This window comes from Melospiza georgiana, chromosome 4, assembly GCF_028018845.1.
Source record: "Melospiza georgiana isolate bMelGeo1 chromosome 4, bMelGeo1.pri, whole genome shotgun sequence".
NCBI lineage: Eukaryota > Metazoa > Chordata > Aves > Passeriformes > Passerellidae > Melospiza > Melospiza georgiana.
In genome coordinates this window covers 62861630-62887119 of record NC_080433.1, presented here as the reverse complement: position 1 = coordinate 62887119, position 25490 = coordinate 62861630, and the positions used below count along the sequence as shown (strand labels likewise).

At 35.3% G+C, this 25490-nt stretch overlaps 1 protein-coding gene across 4 annotated transcripts in view; it reads right to left on the bottom strand.

Moving 5' to 3' along the window:
- BRD1 (bromodomain containing 1) overlaps positions 1 to 25490 on the bottom strand; it is a 59806-nt gene that overhangs the window by 21847 nt on the left and 12469 nt on the right. For 2 of the 4 annotated variants that reach the window (XM_058022168.1, XM_058022171.1), the window contains exons 3-8: positions 20931 to 21087; positions 14520 to 14651; positions 11312 to 11440; positions 10065 to 10377; positions 8970 to 9230; positions 5261 to 5749 (exon numbers count right to left, since the gene is read on the bottom strand). In XM_058022168.1, the coding sequence (XP_057878151.1) occupies positions 5261 to 5749; positions 8970 to 9230; positions 10065 to 10377; positions 11312 to 11440; positions 14520 to 14651; positions 20931 to 21087 (1481 nt within the window). The remainder of the gene's footprint in view (positions 1 to 5260; positions 5750 to 8969; positions 9231 to 10064; positions 10378 to 11311; positions 11441 to 14519; positions 14652 to 20930; positions 21088 to 25490) is intronic. The other 2 variants (XM_058022169.1, XM_058022170.1) reach the window with 2 other exon arrangements.

Sequence of the window (25490 nt, the reverse complement as noted above, 5' to 3'; positions counted from 1 at the left end):
TGAGTGCTGATTGGCATAAAATAGCTTCCTACCCCCTCTTTCTGCCTTATGCACTTATTTTGTTCTATGTGTATTACAAAACCCCTCCTCTATCTCTCAAAATGTCCCCAGAAATTAAATTGGCAGAAATTTTCATAGGCCTGGCAGAACTCCTGGCATAAGTGTGCGTGGGCCAAAAAGAAATTAAGAAATGCAATGGGGTTCTTTTTTCTTTTCCTCCTCCTAATTTCTTTCTTTAATTTGCTTTATTTTCTTAGTAAATCGTCCTACATTTCCCATTGGCCTATCAACCTGCTAGAAGACCAATAAACCAAACATATTTTGACAACTGAACAGTCAGACTCCTGTACTCCCCATGTCTTTACACTGACAAATTTAACAAACCAGAGAATAATTCCTTTTAGGCCTTTATAACCTCCTCACAATCTCTAATACCTTGTTTGCAAATACACCTTAAAATTTTTTGTGTTTCCAAACCTCCTGGAGTCAGGCAGCTGAAGTTCTTGAACACCACTAAAGTGCTCAAATAATTAAATTTCAAATCAGACTTCACATGAAACAATCACTATGCATTTCAATACAACAAACCAGGACTGTGGATCTGTAAATAGATTTAGTTAAATTGTTGCACCTCATTCATGAATATAAATTTTTTATACACACACACACACAAGTACTGTCATTCCTGTCTGTGCTAACCACAAGAGAAATTATACCAATTTGGGGCTTTTTTCACTGAGGAACCTTTATTTTAGTTTTTTATTTACTTCAAAGACGTAAGTTTCTTAGATATGCATGTTATACTTTCACTTCCTCCATTTAGTGAATGGTAATGAACGCTGTGCATATGAAGCCTGACTTTTAGCCAAACGGGCCTGTGTTCCAGAGATGCAAATATTCATTAGAAATCAAGTACTCAAGAATTAAAAAAATGAACTGTGCTCCATTTCACTCCAGACACAATGTCTACCCTAATCATATCAAATTAAGTAACAGCAGTCCTCACTACAATATTAAATTCTATCAAATGCAAATGGAATTTGTATACAGGTTACTTGCCATCATTTTGTAATAGCTGAGCAAAAACAACACCCAACATTTACTAAGAGATTCCTTATTAAAGGAATCTTTGTTGTATACTGATAACTGTACGTGAAGGATGTATTAAGAAATGATAAATTCCCTCACTCTGTGTTTTTTACAGTGTGAATATTCCACTTCAGGGATCCATATTCTAAATCTGTATTCTAAATATTCATCTAAACATGAGTTTCAGTACCTTGAGAAACTCTGTGTAGCTGGAAACAAAAATATGAAGTAAATTATATATTTCACTGAAATTTCCTACTACTGCATTTGGACAATAAATAATAGAAACACAACATACTGCACTATAATAATCACTGTCTGAAATCCTGATTCTATGGTAAGTTACAGTGGTTGTTTTAGGATAGAGTATTTTAAATACTTAGTTTCTAATTAAAATAGAGAGTACTGTAACAGCAACTAGGAATTTTAAAACCTAAATTTACAAAAACTTAGAGATGACTAATAAGACCAAGTACACAGGCAAATTTCATCTGATCATAAGCTAGTATTTTACAATGTTAAAAAGGGTTTCTTGAAACAATAATTTGTTCCATCTGCTATCTTACTAATACACAACTGATACAGGCAGATTTTTAATGGTCAGTAAAATCTACCTTTTATTCGCTAATCAATTTCATTTTTCTCTGATATAATAACTTCACAAAATATTTCCCTGAAAAAAATGATTCATCTCAGTAACAAAAGAGCAAGGTAAGTATACAATGGGTATTTTAAAAAGGTCATTAAACTTGTCACAGTTAAGACCTGACATGCCCAACCTTCAAGAATCACACATCAATCTCTGATGTCACCAAAATTTCCTAGGTAAACCAACAATTTTCTTTTGGAAATTGTTGCTAGATACCATATGAAGCAAACTCAAAATACATCAAATATGTATAGGAAATTTTTAAACATGTCTCCACTATGCAGCTGTCAGTTTCAACACAGCAACTACAAAGACAGATGTATTCTGTGATAATGTAGAACACTAGAAAATTTAAATTTAAGATTACACTACTCTCCTGCTTCATATATTTTAAAGATTCACATATGAAAGGTCACAGTATGGAAATGAACTGCTTTCAGTTCCCTTTAAAGGCTTACTCACATTGTTCCATAGTCCCCTACTTCTGAAAAAGAGCTGGCATTTCAGTAACCTTACGTATGAAAACCAACAGCATGTGGGACATCACACTTACACAGGAGTGTGTCAGTGGATTCCATGTGTGTCTTTCTTGAAAATAACTAGAAAAACATCAACCCCAAATGTAAGTCAAGAGAGCACAATAAAAGCAGTCTATGAGAATAATGAAACAACCAGATAGGTGTGGTTTCACTCAACTAAATAAACTTTGAAGTCTTCCTTTGAATTTTGTCACGTAAGAATACAGGAGTGACAAGAAAGGGGGAAACACTGAAGAGAATGCAGAGTAAGGGACAGAAACAAGACATCCTTCAATAATGTCAAAAACCCTCATACTGGCTATGAATAGGTAAGAAAGAAAAAATATGTGACAGTGCAGCTCTCAACCACCTAAAAATTTCAATCCTTGGCATATAAAGTGGTTCTTTTTTATTATTTTTTCTGTATTTGGTAAAATTAAGGATAGGTAATATTCACACCATTCAAAGAAAACTGTGCAACAATAATTCATTTTCAACTGCAGGGATTTCCCCCAAAGCTGATAACTCAGTCAATGAACACAAGAAGCCTGTTGCATGCCTTTTCCTATGATTAGATGGCTTTGGAAGAAAAAGCTCTGCTGGATTCTACTGAATAAAAGCATTCTTACCTACAGCACGAGACTAAATTTTGTAAAAAATAACCAAAGAGAAAGGATGCATTGCTATATACATCATCTAATGCATTTTTATCATAATACAGACATTTACATGAATCAATACCAGCTGCATGCACAAAGAAATCTCAACTGTTTTTAAATCTTGGTAAGCATCTGACATTTGTGCTGGCTTCCTGCTGAACTGCAGCTCAAGATAGCTGCCAACTGCAAATTACTTGAATTAGTGTGGAGACAAATTTGGAAATAACATGAGGAATAAAATTTCCTCTGTGAAAGCAAAATGTTTACTTGCCAACAGGCAAACTAATCAAAGGAATAAGATCTGATAAACTGCCACATCTGTATGAACCATATATGCTTAAAACACAAGATACTATTAAAGAATCACAGAACATTTTCAGGTGAATATTAACTGGCCAAACTGTTTCAATTCACTCTTCTTGAACAAGTACAAATTCTAACTATAAATGTCCCCTAAGTATTAGTTCCACATAAATTTAACTCTCTTTATATCTTTACTAGCTTCAGAAAAAGACTACATAATTTTGGTTTAAATTAACAATAGAAAAACTTTTTAACTTCTGGATTTTATTCCTGTGACTAGGTTGTTAAGTTTTGAAGATAGTCAAAAGCATATTTGCTCTACATACACCTAACTCCACAGAAAGAAAGAAAAATGGCTGAATTTAAATGTATTCAGAAATCTGGTGGGTTTTGGTTTCGTATCTGCCTTTTTTCCCCTTTAAGAATTAAGTTAGTTTTCGTACAAAATTAAAACCTTTTCTTCCCCTATAGAAAAAATCCACAATGTTTAACCCAAAAATTTCAAGAAATTAGGACTAATTCCCAGTGTGATCTAGCACAAAATAATTCATTGTGTATGATAAAATGCAATCTATGTCCAGGTACATAATGAAATTATCTAGGTTATACACTGGCAAATTAAGATATTTGGAAACCAAGGTTTTTATTTTATTAATAAAGATTAACTAATTTCTATTATCACACGGCCTTCACTTGGTACTTACTTCAGAACTAAAATACCAGATCTAATCTGCATGCTCTTTCCAAGCTCTTAGGAAAATGAATGCAAGTTGGGGCTTTCTAAACAGGCAAACAGAACCAAACCCCCAAAATATAAATGAAAAACAATTCCCCTCACTGCATCTTACATAAAATCTTCTCATATTATGATTCCAGCATTAGAATCATTAGTGTCTTCACGTGATCATTCAAAAAAAAAAAAAAAAACAGCCAGCCAACCAACCCACCAACCAAAAAAGTGCAATGCCCCACACGTCGAAAAATTCTGTTATTCAAAACAAAAAAATTTCCCCCAAACGAAAAAGAAACAACCTAAAAATCAACAATACTTCCCTTTTCCCCCAAATAAAACTCTATCCCTCCCCCAGCTTTGGAAGTACATCTTCACACCTTATGTTCAAATTAAACTCCTATCTTCTTCATTCATAGAGGCAAATCCCCATATGCTGTTTTCATACCTGCATAAGGGTTCCCAACATGACAATGAAACAGATTATTTATTTCAAAGGTAATATTAAAGTCATAGCAATGGCCATGGATGACATTAAGGAAATATCCATAAGTAATTTCCTGATGCTGCTTTTCTTCCTCAAAGGTTTTGTATGAATTTCTCAAATAAATAGAACTATGGTGTGCTAAGAAAAGATATAATTAATGTCTTGAGAGATATAATTAATGTCTTGAGCTGTTTGTTCTGCCCTAATGTATCAAGATAACATTTTCTTTCAAATATCCTTTAGAGAAGTCTCATTAAGAGCATAATCTCACCTTCAATTCTACTGAAAGTGCACAGACTAAAAATAAAAAACACATGAAGTGTCATTATATGTGGGGGTTTTAACATTTCCATAAAATACATGGATATACAAAGTGCCTCATACACAGTCATCAGTTTCATAATATAAAAATATGCTTGGAGTAACACTCAGCAAAATGAAATCATACATGGCACAGGTATTTTTCATGCTCCTGCTTACAAGCCTTCTAGTTTTGGCATCACATGTCAAGTTTCCACATAGTTCTAAGAGGGAATTTGCAAAAAAGAAGCCAATTCATCTTTCCTACAGGTTTCATATACACCAATATGTGTACTTAAAAACTGCATCATGAAACTAAAGGACCCAAACCTGGTTCTGTAAGTCTAATTGTCAAGGGCCAACACAAAAATGAGTAATAATTTTTTGAACTGTAACTACTCAACAACGAGGACAACCTGTTTCAAGTGCTAAAATCTGAAGATTAACAATCACATGTAGGTAAAAACTAACAGGTATGTTAACTTTCCAGATGTATCCATTCAAATAAGTTTTGTAAACATTTACCTGTATCCAAGCGCTTTACAGGGGACTCATCATCAACCTCAGAATCTCCACATGCACTCCTTGATCTTTTCCTTGGGTGCAGAAGTGTCTCCAACCTTGGAAGGACTACAGACAAAAAGGTTTTGGTCCCTAGCTGTGGAGAAGTTGGCTGGGTTTCAGTGTTCTTTGCAGACTTTTGGGGGCTTACACTTTTCGATTTGCAGAAGAGAATGGATGTACGTCTGTTTACATCAGTTGATGACTCAGCTACAGCAGAAACAGTCGACTCATTGAGATTACTGTCAAGTAAGTGTTCTGGAGTGTGTCCATTTATTTCTTTCTGAATGGAAGTGCTATATAATTCATTATCAAATTTTACTCTTTTGTAAAGCTTACTCTGCTCTGGATTGAGTTCTACTGGTTTGAGGGTTGGTGGTTCTGAATTAGTCTCCAAGTTTGAAGGAAGAGGTAATGCATCTGATGGTTCAAGTTTAGGGGGAGATTTATCTCCTGAAAAAATTATAAATAGAGTGTGATTTTTGAAAACCTGTAGTTATAAAGTCTATTATAAAACTCACTATAAATGTGCAGCCCACCAAATAAATTGTTGTCTGGAAACAAAGCATAACATTTTAAAACCAAAACTTGTCTAGCAACAATCTGTCCTAGTTAGTAGTTCCTACTTTTATACTGGGAATGCAACAGGGGTAGAAAAGAAGACATCTATAGTTGGTGTTAACAATTTATACCTGGATAAGTACTTGCTTCTTCTCATGCAGTTATGTTAGTTTCATTAACTAAAAACTACTGACATTTTTTCATTAGGAGGTTGGGGTGGTGGATGATTATCTGTTAAATGCAATTATACTGCCATTTGAGTAAAATTTTTTGTAAGATACGTTTTATCTATTTCACCTTATCAATATTCAGTTTACCTGCCTATGAAAAATTTTATTAGCTAATCAATTAAAAAAAAGGTACTTGTAACCTGTTCTACTTGAGTGAACTAAAACGTGTTACAAAATCTATACAAGGGCATGATTTGTAAAACCTTTTTACAGTTGTGACCATCCATTTAATCTAGGAAAAAGTAATAAAATGGAGAAGAAAAACCCAACATCCCCAAAATCATGCACTTGATTAGCCTCTACTCAAAAAATAACACACTTGATAATGCAGATTTGATATGAGAAATCAGAAAAACCACCCTCCAACATTTTTCTCCCCTTCTCCCCCACACTTTAATATTGTTTAGTATGATCATGTCCCACTCAATTCCACTAAATCCATGCTAGGAAAAGACAATTGAGATATGACAGTGAGGTACAAAAGTAGTTTCAGTTTTTCATCACAAGTAATGGGAAAGAAAATAAACATTCCACTATTGCAGCATTCCCTAATACAACTAGGATGTCCTAACCCATAATTATCAACTCAAAAAGATGCTAAAATCTTTCCAGTTTCCAAAAGACTCTTTCAAAATACAAGAAAGGAAATACTTATTCTAGAGTAACTGCATAACACTAATGTACTATTTATGCTAAATTAATATTTTGTTTTATATTTTATTTTATGTGATTTATTTTATCACATAAAATATTTAATATTAGTCAAATTTTCTATGTCACCTGAAAAAAGGTGTAAAATCCCTGTAAAAAAAGTGTTTAAGTTCTCTATTTGCAGTTTATTTTGTTTGGTTTTGGCCCAGAAACATTTACTTGGAAATCAACGATTTCTAAGTGCAAAAAAAAAATCTTTACCCTGTTGTTTAAGGTTTAATGAAACAATAGCAGAGTCCATATTAAAAATACCTGATTTTAAAATACAGTGTGACTGTGCTTACATCTTTTGCAGGCACACAGGTATTAGAATTGGTAACTAATATTTCAGGAAGACTATAGAATTAAATGTAGTCAGAAAAGCACATTTAGACTATCAGCCATTAAAAAATCCTGTGCTTTAAAATCTCCATGGTGACTTCCTTTGTGAACAAATTCTGATTTTCTTACAACTAATCAGAAAATATTTGCAGAAAGATTAAAGAACCACTTGAGAATTATTTAGAAATAAAACCTAAATTTCATGGGGTTATTCTGGTACTATATTTTTCACATGATCAAAGACTGGAAACAGAACTGCAAGAGGGTAATTCAGAGTTCTATCAAAGTCAGCCCCTGTAGAGATCCTGGGCACAGTATTTTTCTTTTTATTTTGGGGCAATTTGTTTTCTTTACTCCTGCACGTACTTTCCTTTTAAGAACTGAAATTTGAACTAATTATTATTACTCTCCACTAGATCAGAACCATAACAACCATACCAATCAAACCTGGATCATGTCTTTCATCATGTTTTGTTTTAAAAGCCTACCCTAAATATAAGAAAACCACTACTGTTCACTTTGCACTACTTTTTTCACAAAAATCTGCTGAAGTGAAAGGCTGTGGCATCAAAATGTTAAGCTACAAATAAAAAAAAGGTTGTGGATTCATTAGATGCCAAACCCCACATTCCTAAGAAACTGTATTTAATACCATCATCACTTAAAGATCAAAAAAATTCCCAAATTTAAAAAATCCAAACCATTAAACATTTTGAGAACACTTAAAAACCTCAGAACAGGAAAATGTGCTGATTCATGTACACTTTTTCTACCAATGCTCAAATCTCCAGCAAGTTCAGTTTGGAACTAAACACTAAGTTGCTGTTTGAGTGGCAGTTAAGGACAATCCTTTAATTGACTTCACCTTTCAAAAATTTTGATAGCATCAAGCCACAGCAAATAGAGATTACTTTATTTATTACCATGCTTCCACTTTCCCTTGAGCTCTTTCCTCCTCCTATTCAAGGCACTTATTCAAAAATGAAACACATCCCTTAACTCTCCTAAAGAAAAAGTTTAGTTCCTTAGAGCTAATCATGAAACAAAGTCAATAGAATTCTTATCTGAGTGACATTTTTTCTTTCCATCATTTTAAAATGAGCAATAAAAAACTCAGAAACTCGATTTAAAAGCTAAAAATGCAAATATTAATTTAATTAAAATATTAAGTTAGTCCTTCCAGCACAGTGCTCTCACTGAATTCAATGGCAATTAGCCAAAAGTAGACACAGTCTGAGACAACTGTTTTGAGGAGGAAGAGAAGCAAAAGGGGAAGAGCTAGGCAGATGTGGCTGACTTGATTCTACAATGTGAAATTTGTTAAGTCTTATCAATAGTTACCTTTATTTAAAAGAGATAAATAAATAAACAAATAACCCCAAAGACTACCCACCCTCCTCCCTAGAGTCTGGAGTAGTGAATAAAAAAGGCTACAAACACAGTAGAACAGCCAGAGTCTTCATTACCACTGACCTAGGCTCACATGATCCCCAATACATATTTTGACATTTAAGTGTATTTCCAAAAGTAAAAAGATATTTTCCACTCAGGCATTTCCAACTGCTTTTCATCTCATATTGTTTGCACTTTCATTTTTTAACACCTAAGTTTTTAAAGCCTTGCTACCATGAAAAGTAATGGAAGGAGGTTTTCTTCAGAAGATCATCCTACTCTTAAAATATTTGTTGTGATTAGGCAGCTATTTTCGTATTTTCAAACTATTATTTTAATTTTAAAATCAGTATTTTAAATTTAATATTAGTTAATCAATTCACACTATTACTCACATAACAGCACCTGACTGAAGCAGCTCAGACCAGTACTCATTTAAACCTGGTTTACAATCTTACCTTCTTCTTCTCCATCTTGTTCTAATGCTGCACTTTCTTCCTCGAAACTTCCAATACCTGACTCTATTTGAGGAGCTTGGTTGTGCTGCTGACTGAGTTTGTTGCGAATAATGCTGATTTCTTTCTTTAACAGCTTTGCTCTTTTGCTCCTTGACCCACTGGATTTCATTGCACAGGTGAGATCAAGTTTTTCTAGCAGCTCTCTCAGCTGTTCTTCCAAGGACATATGTGCTCTGTTTGCAGGATTCAGTAACCTATCCACTGAAGTCAAAACACGTACAATTGAAAATGTGTTAGCATTTCCCAGAACATCCTCAGAACAGTAATACAACAAAAGGACAAAACTGAATTTGCATGCCAAAATAAAAAATACTGTCAGAAAACTATTTAGATCATAGCCAGAAATACTGAAATTAATTCCTACTATACAGTTACTATTTTTCTTAATCAGCATTTTGATCAAAAACTAAGCAGTAGAGCAAAGAAATAAAAGGTCAGAAGAAGACATAATTAACCCTTCCCACTTTAACAGATTAATTGCTTCTTGTTAAAGAAAAGGACAAAATTATGGTTATAAAAGAACCATATTATCATGTGTTTATTATATAACATATAATATGTGTAAATTATATAACACATATAATTATGTGTTAATTATTCTCCACTGCCAAACCTTAGAAAACTCATGTGTACGTCAAAAAAAACCTATTTAATTCTTAGTATTACAAATGTGCTCAATTTATCAAGTAGGTTACTCAGGAATGTGCTGAAGTTTATGAACACTGGTATTCATTTCCCATGCCTTACAAGCATATATGATCATGTGAAAGAAAGCACTCAACTTAAAAACCTTTTCCATGTAAATTGTTGAATTAGGCTCTGACACTGCCAAAATCAGAATCCAGATAGCACTGATGTCTTGTGACAGATCTGGTAGAATAGAAACACCAGACTCTTTCAAGCAATGCTTTTAATTGGGGGGTGGAGAATCTAGTTAGCAAACTGGACAGCAACAATCCTATACAACTATATGGAACATAGACACCGTATGCAATGAAGAATGCAAATTTCCAAAATAACTGAAACACATCTTACCATCTTCCCAAGAGAAAGGCTGGGGTGACTCAAGTTTAGGCCGTTCTGGTAAGTGCATTCCAGTTTCACTGTTGTAGCCAATTCCCTCAGCATCTCGCCTGGCTTGCCTGAGAACTACACCTCCTTGATCTCTTAACCGCACTGCAGCTCTATAAAATATTGTATCCTTTGCATTGTATTTCATACAGTTATCTATGATCAGATTGAAGTCCTCTTCAAACTCAGTGAGGTTTTTATAGCCTTGAGCTTCTAACCGTTTCCGCATGGTAGAGAAATCCATAGGATGTTTAATATGATCCAAATAGTCTGGAACCTTTGGATAAATATTTAAAACACAAATGGGTAAAACTGTCTTCTTACAGACAAAGAAACATTAGTTAGTAACTGATCCACTTTTTATATGTATCTTGTAACACCTCAATACAACAAACTGAAGATGTAACTTAGAATTGCACATCTAGATATTGCAAACATTTGCATGCCAACGGAAATTTACATATTACAATATTCTGCATCTCAGGTAACAAGTCTGAGCTCTACTAATAGATGCTGAAACTACTTTTTCTTGGGAATTCTGTGGTTTTATGTACTCCTACTTTCAGGCAACTAGTGATAGGACAAGGGAAAATGGCCTCAAGTGGCACCAGGGGCAGTTCAGGTTGGATATTAGGAAAGATTTCTACATTGAAAAGGTGGTTAAGAAGTGAACAGACTCCTCAGGGAAGTGGCGCAGTGGCCATCCATGGAAGTGTGGCACTTTGAAATACAGTTTAGTCAGCATACTGGTATTAGGTCCAAGACTGGACTCAATGATCTTGGCAGTCTCTTTCAACCTTAATGATTCTAAATATAATAAACAGATGTGCATGCAGTATATCCACAAATGCACACATGTACACTCTAAGTCTATCTAGTTTCACCTTCAAGTAAGAACACAGTACCTGCATTGCAATTTTTGATATCCTTCGAATTAGCCTTACCAAAATCGTCTTACTGAAAAGTATCAGTATGTACCCAACATTCTATACAAGAATGGGGTATTTCCATACAAGTATTTCCCAGAAATTATTTTGCTATATGAGCATAAAAAGGCTTTCATAGCAGGAGATCATAACTCATAATGTTAATTATCAGAATAAAGATTAAAATTTAACACTGCTTCTACCTCTGTACGTAATGACTTGTTTCCTGTACTTAAGTGCCACCAAGCCACATGTAAACACCAGGAAACACAGCTGCAAACATACCTCTTTAAGGTTCACAGGCTGAGCAAATATACGAGCAGAATCCTTTTCCTGCAGCTGGTCCAGAACCGATCGCAGCAGTACAGTGAATGGAATGAGCTGAAGCTCCATAGTGACCTGCTCCAGCTTGACCTAAAGAAGTAACAGTTATCCAACTGAGCATTTTCCCTTAACATACTGGATTCAAGTTGTTTAGCAGTAATAGTGTGGTATTTTAGATAAGATATAAAATACAAATACATTTAAGTAAATGAGTTCAGTACTACTTTTAATATCATCATGATTTTGTAAGGAAAAAAAAATTTTAAAAATCATTCTCATTCCTTCAACTCCAGCTTCCCAGAACTCAAATTTGTATTTTATATGTAAGAATTTTGTTCCAGTTTTAAATGTGTCTTTTTAAAAGATGCTACATAGTAACAGCTTCACAATTCACCAACAATGTGAAAACAGTAAGAATTTAAAGGTAATGTTTCAAATTAAATTTCAGTTGTACTGTTATGTTTAAAGTTTAAACAGAGAATCTGATTTACAGGTTACAAAAGACTAAAATAAAAAGTAATTGGAAAGACAATGTTCTACATAAATTCCAAGAAAATTATTTCAAAAACCAGAATTAACATTTTCAAATACTTCAATATTCTTCCGAATTTTTTTATTTTTGACACTCTTTCAATTCCTCTTAATTTTAAGAGTTGATAACTCTTAAAACAGCTTAAAAATTAAGCTGTTTTAAGAGTTATCAACAATGAAACAGTCTTGCTATAGCTAAAGTAAATTCTTAAAGGAAGATTAAAGGTGTGTGCACACATATATAATACATACATGTAAATAAAGTATAAGCAAAGATGCATATGTAAAGTACACATATATAAATACATATGCAAAGCAAATGATATGTGAATACACAAGAATGATGCAAAGAATTCCAGAAAGCACTCCAGAAGGACAAATTATAGTAGCTTGCAATGAATGTTCAGTTTGCAAAAGTAAAAATGAAATTGTGTTTTTACAAACAGGGACCATTAAAAACTCCTAAGTGCAAACATTCTGCGTTCACAGTTTTCATGTAAGCTTTTATCTTTCTGCATTATCACTTCCTCAAATCTCTCCTCTTGGAAATGTTAACTGTAGAATGCTGTAGGACTTCAGATGCAGCTTTATTTTTGCTTTTTTTGTGACAGAAGGATAAAAGTGCTACTAAGTATATGGACATGTATTGAGAAAACCTGAATAGATCAAATCTTCTACAGTTCTTCAGAAACCAATCATTTTTCCAAGTCTAAGAGAATGTCTTCTTAAATACTTTCTCTATATCAATGCACACAGCAAGGGCAACAAACAGAAGGAGCTGGAGGTCACAGTGCTGGTAGAGAGCTACACTCTAATTTTCCATTACTGAAATTTGGTGGGATGAATCCCATGACTGAAGTGTGACTATGGACGGTCAGAAGTTGGTCAGAAGGCCAAGAGCATACCAAGGGGCACTGGGGTTGCCTTCTACACTGAGAAATGAATATACTGTGAGGAGTTGTCTCAAGGAAAGCTAGGAGCAGGTTGAAAGCTTAAGCACCAAGGTGAGAGAAGAAACCCTGTGGTTGGTATTTATTTCAGATCTAGGGGAGCCTATTGACAAAGCCTTCTTGCTCCAGCTACAGACAGGCACTGCTTTTGCAGGCTCCTGTCCTGCTGAGGACTCAATCATTCTGACATCTGGAAAAGTAGCACAACAAGTTGTAGGAGACTGCAGGAGCGCATTATGAATAACTTCACAAGGCAAAGCTTCCATGTGGGGCACACAAGGAGATGATTCAGGACAGGCAGCACAGCCTTACAAAGGGCAAGTCCTGCCTAACTAACCCAGGGGTCTAACCAACCTAGTGGCCTTCTATGATGGATTAACTCTTTTAAGTAGACAATGGAAGATGTTGTCTCTCTGGACTTCTCTAAGGCCTCTGACATGGTCCTCAAAAACATCCTTCTCTCTAAACTGAAGAGAGATGGAGTCAATGGGTGGACCGCTCCACAGGTGGGGAACTGGCTGGATGGCTGCATTCAGAGAGCAGTGATCAATGGCTTGGACTCTGGATGGAGATCAGTAATGAGTGGTGTCCCTCAGGGGTCTGTACTAAGACCAGCAGCAGTTAGTATTTTCAACAATGACATGAGACCAAAGGATCAAGTGCACCCTCAACAAATCTGCAGATGACACCAAGATGAATAGTGCAGTTGACACACCTGAAGGACAGGATCCCATCCAGACACAGACAAACTCAAGAAGTGGGCCCCATGGGAATCTCACAGGGTTCAACAAGGTCGAATTCCAGTTGTGGCAACCCCAGGTATCAGTTCCAGCTGAGGGATGAATAGCTCCAGCCCTGTCAAGAACCTGAGAGTACTGGTGGATGAAAACCTCAGTATGAGCAAGCAGAGTACGCTTGCAGCCCAGAAAGCCAGCTGCATCCAGGGCTGGATCAAAAGAAGGGTGGCCAGCCGGTCAAGGAAGGTGATTCTGTCCCACCACTCTGCTCTCGTTTGGCCCCAGCTGGACTGCTGCATCCAGCTCTGCAGCCCCCATCATAAGGCATAAAGCTGTTGGAGTGAGTGCAGAGGAGGGCCACACACATGATCAGAATGGAGCTCTCTTCTGAAGAAAGACTGAGGGAAATGGGGTTGCTCATGCTGGAAAAGAGAGGGCCCAAGTGAGACTTTATTGCAGCCTCCCAGTACATAAAGGAGGTCTATAAGTAAGGTGGGGACAAACTGATTAGCAGGGCCTACAGGGACAGGACAAGGGGTAATAGTTTTACACTAAAAGAGGGTAGATTCAGACTACATACAAGGAAGAATTTTTTTACAGTGAGGGTGAAGCACTGGAACAACAGGTTGCCCAGAGAGGTGGTAGATGCCTTATTCCTGGAAAAAGAATATGTTAGATTGGACAGGGCTTTGAACAACCTGATCTAGTTGAAGATGTCCCTGTTTATTGAAGAGGGGTTGTACTACACAAACCTTAATCCTTCCTTTCAACCCAAGCCATTCTATGAAAATTTTATATATTTTAAATAGTTTGAGTGCACATGCATGTACATGTTACTTGACTCTATGTAAGGATTAAAATACAGCTGTCCTCCTACTGAAAAAATTGTGAGAATACTTAAATTATCTTTCCTTCAGAAAAGCTTCACCAAAATAAAGGTGCTGTATTTACCTGTTCTCTTTTTAATTTCTCACGCTTACGTATCAGTTCTATCAATAAACGTGCTCTTTCAAGATCATGGCGCAGCCTTTGCCAGTACTTCAATTTTTCTTTTAAGGCTTGCATTTCTTCATCATCTTCTCTCTAAGAAAAGAATCAAAAGATTTTCATGAAAAGAAAAATGCATATCTCTTTCTATAAGATAGTTCTATACAACTACAAAACGTATGCACATGAAAGGAGAATCTGCTGTGAGCAAGTTATGGCACTTGCTCATAAGCTTCATGCTGCAACAACAGAAAACCTGTGGTCAGGGTATCTTCCAGAGTTCCTCGAGGGTCTAATTGAAAATAAAATCTAAACTAGAAAGCAATCCTATGGCAATGGCTATTGACATCAGAAGAAGCAACACAGCAAACAGCAACCGAGAAATACAACACGCTGCAAAATATAATACAGGATTTTCACATCAAAATCCAAACCAGGTGAACACCAGTTTCTTCAGAAGTTCCAGCCTGGCAGAAACAAATTACTCATGTGGTCAACACAGTCCACCTCCCTCACACCCAGCAGAACTAGGACACACTTGTAACAAAACAAAATAATTATGGCTTGTAAGGACAGGAAATGAAAAGCTGTTTATTAGATAATATAGTAACTTCAAATGGTATTGCAGATGAATAATTCAGCAATACACCCTTTTGGAAAAATCAATGAAAGAATTTAATCTACACATTTTTCAGAGTAAGTAATGTCTCAACACTTGTAGTATTTAGATTGATTAGTACATACAAAACCCAGAGTGTTTGCTTGCCTTTACTATTTTTCATAAGGAAAAGGAAGGATACTAGAATACTACTTCCAGGATTCCAATGGTATTGCTAATTCATCAAAAATGAGGCCATAAAGAAACTGAATTCCTAATATTAATTAGTACCAATTACACAAAAGAAACATCTGCTTTGGAAAATTATTACATTTGAAAAACTAGTATTTTATAAAAGCATATCTGAGAGATATACAAAACTTTGCATGCTTGGCCGTAACTAGCATAATGAAATATATACTTGTTAAGTCATCTAGGAGGGTGTTCTAAAACCTAAAACAAAACCAGTAAATTCCATCAGCTTTTATATATAGAAGACAGAGGAATACACATCAAACAACATTACAAATCATTACACCAAAAGTCACTAATTCCTTAAGAGAAGAATGATTTAGAAGTACCATAGGTCCTCTAAAGGAAGTTTGTGCCATTTTTCAGATAGTTGGCTCTAAAAATAGAATTACAAAAACTGGAAGCTTAAAAACATTATCTAATAGATTTGCCAGTGCTATAATTCTATCATCTGCATTGTATTTTATTGCTTCATGTACTTGTAAAGGTAAAACTTAGTTTTATTCAAATCTCTGACTTCACTGAAGTTGAAAATACTTAAAATATCAACTATTTCTACACTAGAATATACCAATCTGGAAATAACAGTTTGTTCCTCTTTTCATTAAGAAAAAAAAACCCAAAAAAATAAAAAACAACCTAAAAACTGGAGCTAGAAACTTCTAGTTCCCTTTCCCAATGACTATTACAACAGTTGTAATTTCTTTTAAAGAGTTAAATCTTTACATAGACACAATAATTTAACTGCTAAGGTCAGAATAGTTCTAAGTACATTTTGACAGTTAATAGTATTAGTATTTTCAGTAATTTTCAATTCCTTAAAATTCTGAGGAGACTACTGAAATAGGAAGTCTACACTGCCACTAAACACTACTCTCCTAAACCCCTTCATCTCTGAGTATAAACCTCATGTGTGGATATGCAACCCAACTCTCAGTTGTACAATTTTTTCGGTTTTCCTGTTTGTCAGAACCAAAATTAAACTGCCAGAAGTAGCAAGCTTGTCATCCCTTTGCTTGCAAATACTCAAAGCCTGCTTTTTGCCCTATTTAACTGCATAATTTAAGAAATTGGAGAACCCAGCCTGATGAAAGCTAAGTCAACAAAGTGTACTAGTTCTAGGGTGGGTCAGGAAACTTAAATACAGCAAGAAAAAATAATGTTACAGCAGGCCTTAGGATTGTTTATCAGACACTTAAGTACTTGGCTGAACCTCAAGGTGCAGTTGCACTCAAATAAGATAAAAATATTTTACCTGAATCAGTTGTTTTACTAATTTCATTCTCTCTAATAGGCACATACTTGTCAATCTGCAGATGTGACCCAAAATATCAAAAGCATCCTGCCTCTCTTTTTTTTTCTGCACACATACACTACCTTTCTGAATGGCACTCTGGTTTGGAGATTAATAGCAAACCTCCAATTTTTTGACACTTCTATGCAAAGTAATGCTGGCAGACAGTTTACAGCTTAATAGCTAAATAACTCTCCTTTGCCCTAACCTATTTATTTTCTGACATACAACAAATACCTTAATTAGATTAAAAGGTCAGTGAAAGCTGAAGAGAGCACAATGCACTGGTTTCCAACAACCAACCAGTAAAAACTTAAAATATAAAGGGTTTCTTTCAAATTTGTTAGCCTTCTGACATAGAGCTTTCTGGTAGGAAAATTCTTCTTCTTCCTTCTTTTTACAACTGTCCTGACAACCACCAAGTTTCATTTGGCTGATGACACAAGAAAAATTTATAAAGAAATTCTCGTTTGGAGAGGGACTCTTCATCAGGAACTGTACTGACAGGACAAGGAGCAAAGAGTTATGACTGAAAGAAGGGAAATTTAGATTAGATATTAGGAAGAAATTCTTGACTTTGAGGGTGGTGAGACACTGGAACAGATTGCCCAGAGAAGCTGTTAATGCCCCATCCCTGATGGTGTTCAGGGTCAGGTTGGGTGGAGCATTGAGTAACCTGGTCTAGTGGAAGCTGTCCAGGCCCATGGCAGCCGGGTGGGAACTAAATGATCTTTAGGGATCCTTCCACTCCAAACCATTCTGTGAGTCTATTATTTTCCAATGGACTTAGTTCTTGCTGAACATAGTATTACCTAGAAATATTACCTAGTATTATGTATTAAGTAGAATAAGTATTAAGTATTACCTAGACTATTACCTATTTGTTAATACTGAAGGAAAAGGAAAACATTTTAAGTCTACACAAAGAACATGCAGCAGCTGAGAACTCATCTCACCATTAGTATGCTACCAGAGTCTCCACACCAGCAGGAACACTGTCAGCAATGTAGCACCACAGCCCTCCTTATGCTGGGTGTGAATGTGTGAGAACAGCCTCACTCCTCAGAGAGACTGTAACTTAATATGATACAAGCAAAAATAGAATGACAAGGATGAAACTGGACCTTGAGCAATACAATTAGTTTTATTAGCATGCTCTGCTGGACTTGTATGGCAATCAGACAAAACCATTTAGTGGCTGCAACTTGTGTTCTTAATGAAATCTTCAGTGCAGGTGTGATCTTAAGTCATCAGCACCTTCTCTTTTATTTCTTCTCACAGTGGCTTTAAACTGACATCACTACAGCAGCAGCAAGCTTCTACACTTATATTTCATGCTTCATTTTCATTCAAGTGTTCTGAAAGTTCAGGGAAAAAAACTAAAATAATGAGGATATAAGTAGTATTAGAGTACTCAAATACCTTTCCTTAATTTCTCTAGGTGGAGAGAGAAGTGAGAGCACAAACCATTCTCTTACAGCGTTCCTTGCTCCTGCAAATGGTGAGGCAGTCCAGGTCTTTTAGCCTGGTTTAGAACTCTTAGATCTTCAAAACCATACCATAACTGAACTCTGAAATACATCTATTAGGAAGTAAGTCTAGATCATGAAGACCTCTCCCTTTGCCAAATTTGTTCTAGTAACCTAACAGAGAGGGATCAAAACTACTTTCCACCATACATCCTGAAACCATTTTCCGGGTTTTGGTTCGTCATTATAACACTTCTTTTAAATAACAATTTAAAAAAAACCCTGAATCTTATTACACCACTGTTTATATTTGATTAACTGAAAAATCTATGTAGGTTTCTTGATATTCTGACCCCTCACATAAAACAAAAAGAATTTTCCCATCTGGACTGAAATGAAAATATAATCATGTCTATCTAAAAAATTTTTAAGATGTTCTCACAACATCTATGCCAGTGCTGTTTATTGTCTTGGTTACAAATTGGTTTATGCTTGGGAGTAACAAAATACATTAATTGCCTTGCAGTTATGACTGCTTTAATAAACAGCTATTGAAAGTGCTCTGGAAAAGACACAATGTCATACACAGAACACTTGCTACTCAATGAAAAGCGCTAACTACCTATTTTTATCAACAGACTCATTTAATACTCAGCTCACCTTGAAACTAGATTTTACTTTTCAGAAGAACAAACTTTTCAACAGACCAATATAAACAGCTTCCAATTTATTTAGAATATATTATTTTCTTATTTAAGAATCGTTCTCAAATTAGAAAAGAAAATAAAGAACTACTGTTTGTACTGAAGTATAAACAGGCAACTGAATTTTAAAATGCTCATATCAAGGCCACTTTTATTTTAATCAAACATCAATTACAATAATACTTTTATTGTGATAGTAATTATTTATAGTAATGTTGCACCCTTATCATGCCATCCCAGAAGAAAATGGGCTTGTGTAATTTTTTGGACACTAACAATGGTCTAGTTCTGTACTGCCACAATAGCACCACACTCCTGTGCCTGCCTTTAGTATTTTATAAGGACTCATGCTCATTTTAAAAGAAGTTCATTGTCTGAATAAATTAATTTCAACTATTATTAGGTAACACTAATTAGGTACACTGCCAGGTATCACTCTTCAGAACCTCTCATGCAGAAAAAAAAAATTAATCAAACTTCAAAACAGAGTGATATAGAAACAATGAAAACAAGACAAACAAGTAGTTGATTTATATTTAAAGTTCACCTACAAGGAGTCCATGTAACTGGAATTTGAGAATCTCAGCTACGAGGAAAGGCTGAGAGAGCTGGAACTGTTTAGCCTGGAGGAGAAAAGGCTCAGGGGCAGAAATCCCACCAGTACACATAAATACCTGAAGGGAGGAGGCAAGGAGATGGAGCCAGGCTTCCTTCAGTGGTGCCCAGAGACAACACAAGAGGCAATGGGCACAAAGTAAGAACAGACATCTGAAGACTCCTGATTTTTCATGAAAGCTTGTCAGTGCTTTCCTGACCAAGCACTGACACAGCTGCCCAGAGAGGTTGTGGAGTTTCCACCCTTGGAGATAACTCAAAAGCCAACTGGACATGGTGCTGGACAGCCTGTTCTAAGTGGCCCTGCTTTAGCAGTGGCATTGTATCAGATCACCTCCAGAGGACCTTTCCAATCTCAATTATTCTGGAAATTATTAATTAGTTTTTCCACAAGAAAAGCTAAAAAAATAAACACACACACAAACATGACAGATCAAATAATTAGGAAGCAGTGTTGACCACAGTATTTTTTATGACTACAAAATCAGCAAACAGAAATACAATTCTAACAAAAATAACCGTTCCACTTCAGAGGGGAAAAAAATTCAATTTAATACGAGTAAATTATTATAAAATTAATTCTTCCATTTTAGAAGCTATTTACAGGAAGTCAAGTGCCAGGAGAATGGAAAGAACACACCCACCTACACGTTCCATTCCATTAAAAAAGGTAACTCGGATGCAGTAAAAGTTTCCACATCACAATGCTTCATAGCACTTCAAAGTCTACATGCAAGGACCCACACAATTCAGAAGTTTTCACTATTTTTGAAGCTATCCAGTAACTTGAAACCAAAACAGACCACCTGGAGTTGGTGTTTTGATGTTTTTCAGCAACTTACTCATAGGAGTGTACAACTAAACTTACGCTTGTCTACAATCCCACTTAACTGTGTCAAAAGCAAAACCAGAAGCTGAAACAGGTCTGAACTTCATCAATAACTTCCATTTTGTTATGACCAAGGTGGGCAAATACAGATCTGAATTTGAAAACTGTAAACTAGCTGTCTAACCCTTTACCCTGTTATCATCCACATTTTTGTCAAGTGTCAAATAAGACATCTGCTTTGCATCTTTTGATGAATTTAAAATAACTTTTATTTTTTTATCTGACAGTACACTTATTAATGGGTTCCAAAAAACTACAACACTTATCAAAGAATAATGGCATTATGATACTTGCGATGATAGCATTTTTGTGAAACATTTAAGCAAAACAAAAGAAAAAGACGCACAATTTTTTTTATGTCTCACATATTAAAAAGTATTAGGTAATTCCCAATTCCCAAAAAAGGTAATATCACTTCAAAATAGGGTAAAGAATTTATTCAGTCCTGAGTAAAAAAAAGTTTTTACTTTGTGCTAGGCTTCCTAGTTTATTTTTAACTCAATAAAAGAGAAAATTTCTAATTTCTTCTTAGAAATAAAAAGTATGTCACATACCTGTTGTGTGTTTCTTTGTGACTGTAAACTGGACTGCAGCCTTCTCAAGAGTGGAACACCATTCCTAGACAGTCTTTTAAGCAACCAGTAACTGTGCACTCGTTCAACAAAATGCTTCTTTCGCTGAATGGCCACCTGATTCATAATCTTATTTAATCTAAAACATGGAAAAACTGATATTGTATTTTTCACAGCAAAGCATAAAACATATTTATCTATGGAAGATAAACATCAGACATATATATATATATATATACATGAATGTATACTGTAAAACCAGAAGTAATCACTATGTTACTAACTTCTTTCAGTAAGATCCCGTCCAATACAATTATTTCTGAGCAGTAAATTACAACCAAGTACATCTGCCTGACACTGCAGGTTCTACCAAATACATTAACATACTTTATAAAGCTAAAGGGAATCAAATTTTTTGTAACCATTATTGGAAGAGCAATCCCAGATTAGGGGTGAGAATGTACAGTTGATTTTCCTATTGAAAATGAAATCAGATAAAAAGCTCCAAGTCACTATGAAAATCATCAGATCATTTGTTGCCATCCACAGAAAGATTAGTAGTTTATTTTACAGACAATAGATCTTCAAACTCCTTCCATAAAAACATGCAATGAAAGCCTTGTATTACTCTGTTAATATTAAATTTCTGACAAATAAACCAAACAAAAAATATAAAACACAGGAACAATTGTTATTTTAGCCCACACATACAAGAAAATAACCAAACAGAGAAGACATGAGGACAATGTAAACAGTTAACATAATATTTTGATCAAAATTAATCAGTATTTTCTCTGAAGTTGCTTTTTTAACAAAAAAAGTATATGCATATACTTTTTTACAAATACTCAAGAAAAGTGCTTTATGAACATCACACACAACAATACTGATTCCTATTTTTCAAATAATGACATGTTAGACGACCAAGTCTCAAACATGACAGTGGCTTCCGAAAACACATTGAAAAGAAAGCTTATCTGAAACAAGTCTTCAGGTGTTTGTGCCTACAATAGCTTGAAATTACAGCAAAACAGAAGTTAGAAAAAGCTAATAGTTACAGAATGAAAATATTTTGACTTTCTATGTTAATGGTATTTGTAACCAGTGGCAGCCCTTGTAAAATAAATACAGGATGCCCCAAGCTAGCAATCCCCTGCATTGCAAGGGATGCTTCCTACATCTGGGGGCAGGGGTGAGCTGGAAAGAGAGCTGGATGTAAAACAGTTACAGAAACATTAACAATGACAAAAGAAATCTGTTAATTCTTCACTCAGAATGTTACTACTACCCACAGCAAAACTGTACAATTGATAGCAGAGGGTTTTTTGCATATTCTGCAAAATTTATTACTATACCAAGCACCTATTAACTCAAGAAGTATCTGATTTGTAGAGCAGCACCATGAGACATTTAAACAAGAATCACAATTGTATATGCATACTAATGTTTTTCTACCTTTCTCCTTTTTGTATTAGGAAGAAAGCAGTTTTGCAAGTAAGTGATAAAAGTTAAGCAGTCAAAATACCTAAAGAAAATGTAAAGTTAGAAGTAAGCTTTGGGTAAAATGGTTTTTTAAGAATATCTGGGAAAACTAAATATTTTTCAGGCTAACATACAAGTGAGTGTACTTCAATTTCAAAGGTCATCTATCCCTGGGGTTTTTTCGAACTGTGTAGAAGATAGGGTGCAATAGGTCTATTCAGTGCTATAGCTAAAGTTTTCAGTCATCACCAGGTAAAGGCAGAGCAAACCCAGATTTTCTTTAAAATACAGTGCCATTGTGTCCTTTGGCTTCTCAAGGCCTTTTTTTTTACTTAATAACTAAGCTAGTTAGGCATTCTTGAAAAATTCTAGCTTAATTTAAAGCTTTGGTCTGCAGATGGACTTCAGACTGTCTTGTACATCTTTCACTGGAAGGCAGACACAGGCTCCACAAAGATTTATTTACTCAATGCAGAACAGATGTGACCCTAGTAAACTTCAAACAACATAATTACAATTAATTATAGAATGCAATCAAAGTCAAATAATTGCTTTCACAAATCTCTTGGAAACGGTAAAACCTACTGAACCAAGTCAAAAAAAGCACAGCCAAATACACAGCTATTTGGAAAGATCAGAGAATCATAACATGAAGAAAGGTGCCTTGGCTTCATGCCCATCAGATGTGGCAAGACTAAGCAAACATCTTTAACTACAGCTTAAAGTACATTTGCCAATTCACATAACAAACCATTCTATTCATATATAATTATAATAGCAGAGTGTTAAAAGAAGCTCAAGAAAGATGTTCACAGAAGACCCTTTCCAATTTTCAAAATATAAATAGACAGAAGGTAATTTGGAGTGCAGAGACTACTTTAAAAGTAGTTGGAAACTGCTCATCTCTAAATTAAACCAAGTATTTCATTTCAACAACACATGGGTAGCAGCTATATATACTTGTCAAAATACAGAGCTCTGAAACTCTTCTGGTGGCAGGTATCTGCACAGCCTCTACACTATGAACTTAGTGCTAGCAGGTTGTTACATCTGCTGTTAGACTCTAACTACCCACTACCTAGACCACAGCTCTTCAACCATCCTTTTGCCTAGTCTGATACTTCCAGGCACTTTTACTGTCCCAAGCACCTTAAATTTTGATGGGCAATACAACTATTTTGGGGAAATGAGACAGCATTGCTGTAGAACCCTATAAGATGCACAGACTGGGTACTGATTTTGAAGCTCCCACCACTTAAATGAATTTTCCATACATTCTACTTCCCTTTTTTTTCTCCCCCTCATCAAAGATGTAATAAAAAACCCCTGAAGAATAAAAAAAGGCATGCATTTGGGCTAGGTAAGGTAGAGCTCTTTAAAAACATCATCATTTCACAATGCAGGATCTGACTTGGATATGACAGGATTAATTGCTACAGTCAGTACACTGATAAATCCCCAATTCAGAGGCAAGGCTTAGAGAACTTGGGGCACCTCCCAGAACTACAGAAAACACCTCAGCAAAGGCTTTTTTTGCTAAGGAATCTGTTCACACTAGCATTTTTTCCAGTATAAGCACATCAAAAAAACCCAGCTTTCTGTATTATTTGCTAAAGGCAAGTCAAGCATATCAACTACTGGGAGAAAAAAAATCCATTACCTTCCCCCAATTTACCAGTTATTTAAAACAAAGTACATTGATAGAGGAATTAAAAAATTCTTTAAAAGGTGACTGTTCCAATGATATTCAGTGACTGCTGCTATCTAGCTGGTCTCATAAAAGAAACGTTAGGTTTCAAGCTGATGACCACTGCAGCCTCTTGATGTTTTAGCACTAGCAGTCACAGTGATTCTTGGTTTTGTTGATTCAGAACTACATGCCAAAACTACACAGGTGACAAAAACACTTTTCAGAACCGTTTTAATTGTGCCACAGCCAACTGAGTGAGCCAGAATTACTTCCTTGCCCCAGCCCTGTAAAACACTGAAGTGCACTACAAATGAGGATATCATACAATTCCCTGCTTGACTTTAAACAGGCAAGGGTCCCTTTTGAACCAAACCCCTGAAACAGCACCGACGGTCTCCTCACATGGAGACACTGGATGGATAATCTGCCCTGTAAAGGATGACATTTAATGCACTGGTCAATGGATTCAGTGAGCTGAGTGTGTTACTCAGTCCTTGCTTCCTCACCTTTTACAGAAACGCATAAAAGAAATTTTGTCAATGTAAGATATGTGCTTTTAACATACTGCAAATCTCACAGCTGCCTTCTTTGACTCATGACTTCCTCTCCCAGCAATAAGGCAACTGGTTACAGGGAAAAGTGAAACCAGTATTTTTGGTAGTGTGGCAGTTTAACCTCAGAAAGCCAATGAGAGATAATCAGCCACTCTTTTATCTATCTTTACTAACCACTGCACAGACCATAGATGCTTTTTAATTCCACAGGCATTATTTTACCTCAATATTCTTAAGTTTTTGACATACAAACTGGAGAGAATGTTTTCTTGAGCAAGTATGTGATTTTGACAACATTACTATAGTAGATCAAGCACAAGGAACTCAATATGAAAATCTGTATTAATCAAACAACCAAAGGAAGATCATATATCCATTAAAATTAAACAATTTTTGAACATGAATGAACCCTAGTATTTTAATTACCATACCTGTCCTGAGTCTCCAGTTTTATCAGTTTGTTATTTTGCATTGTCCTTTATCCAGCATAGCACTACTAAGGGTACACACAACACAGGAAAACTGTATTACAGCCTGTAAAATTTCATTCAGTATCACTAACATATCAGCTTCTCTTGACCTATGCTAATACCCATCAACAATCAAACTATGTTCCACTTTACAGAGCAGATAAAATATCCTTCTTTGCCCACACAAAGACAGCAGATATGTTTAAAAACCTGTCAGAACAAAATGCTAAAAAAATTTATTGAACAAGCTGCAACAAAGTAAACTGGGTTTCCAGAACACTTGAATTTTCAATCCTTGTTCAGCAAAGTTCCACAAAATGTACTCAGACATGTAAGAAAAAGAAAA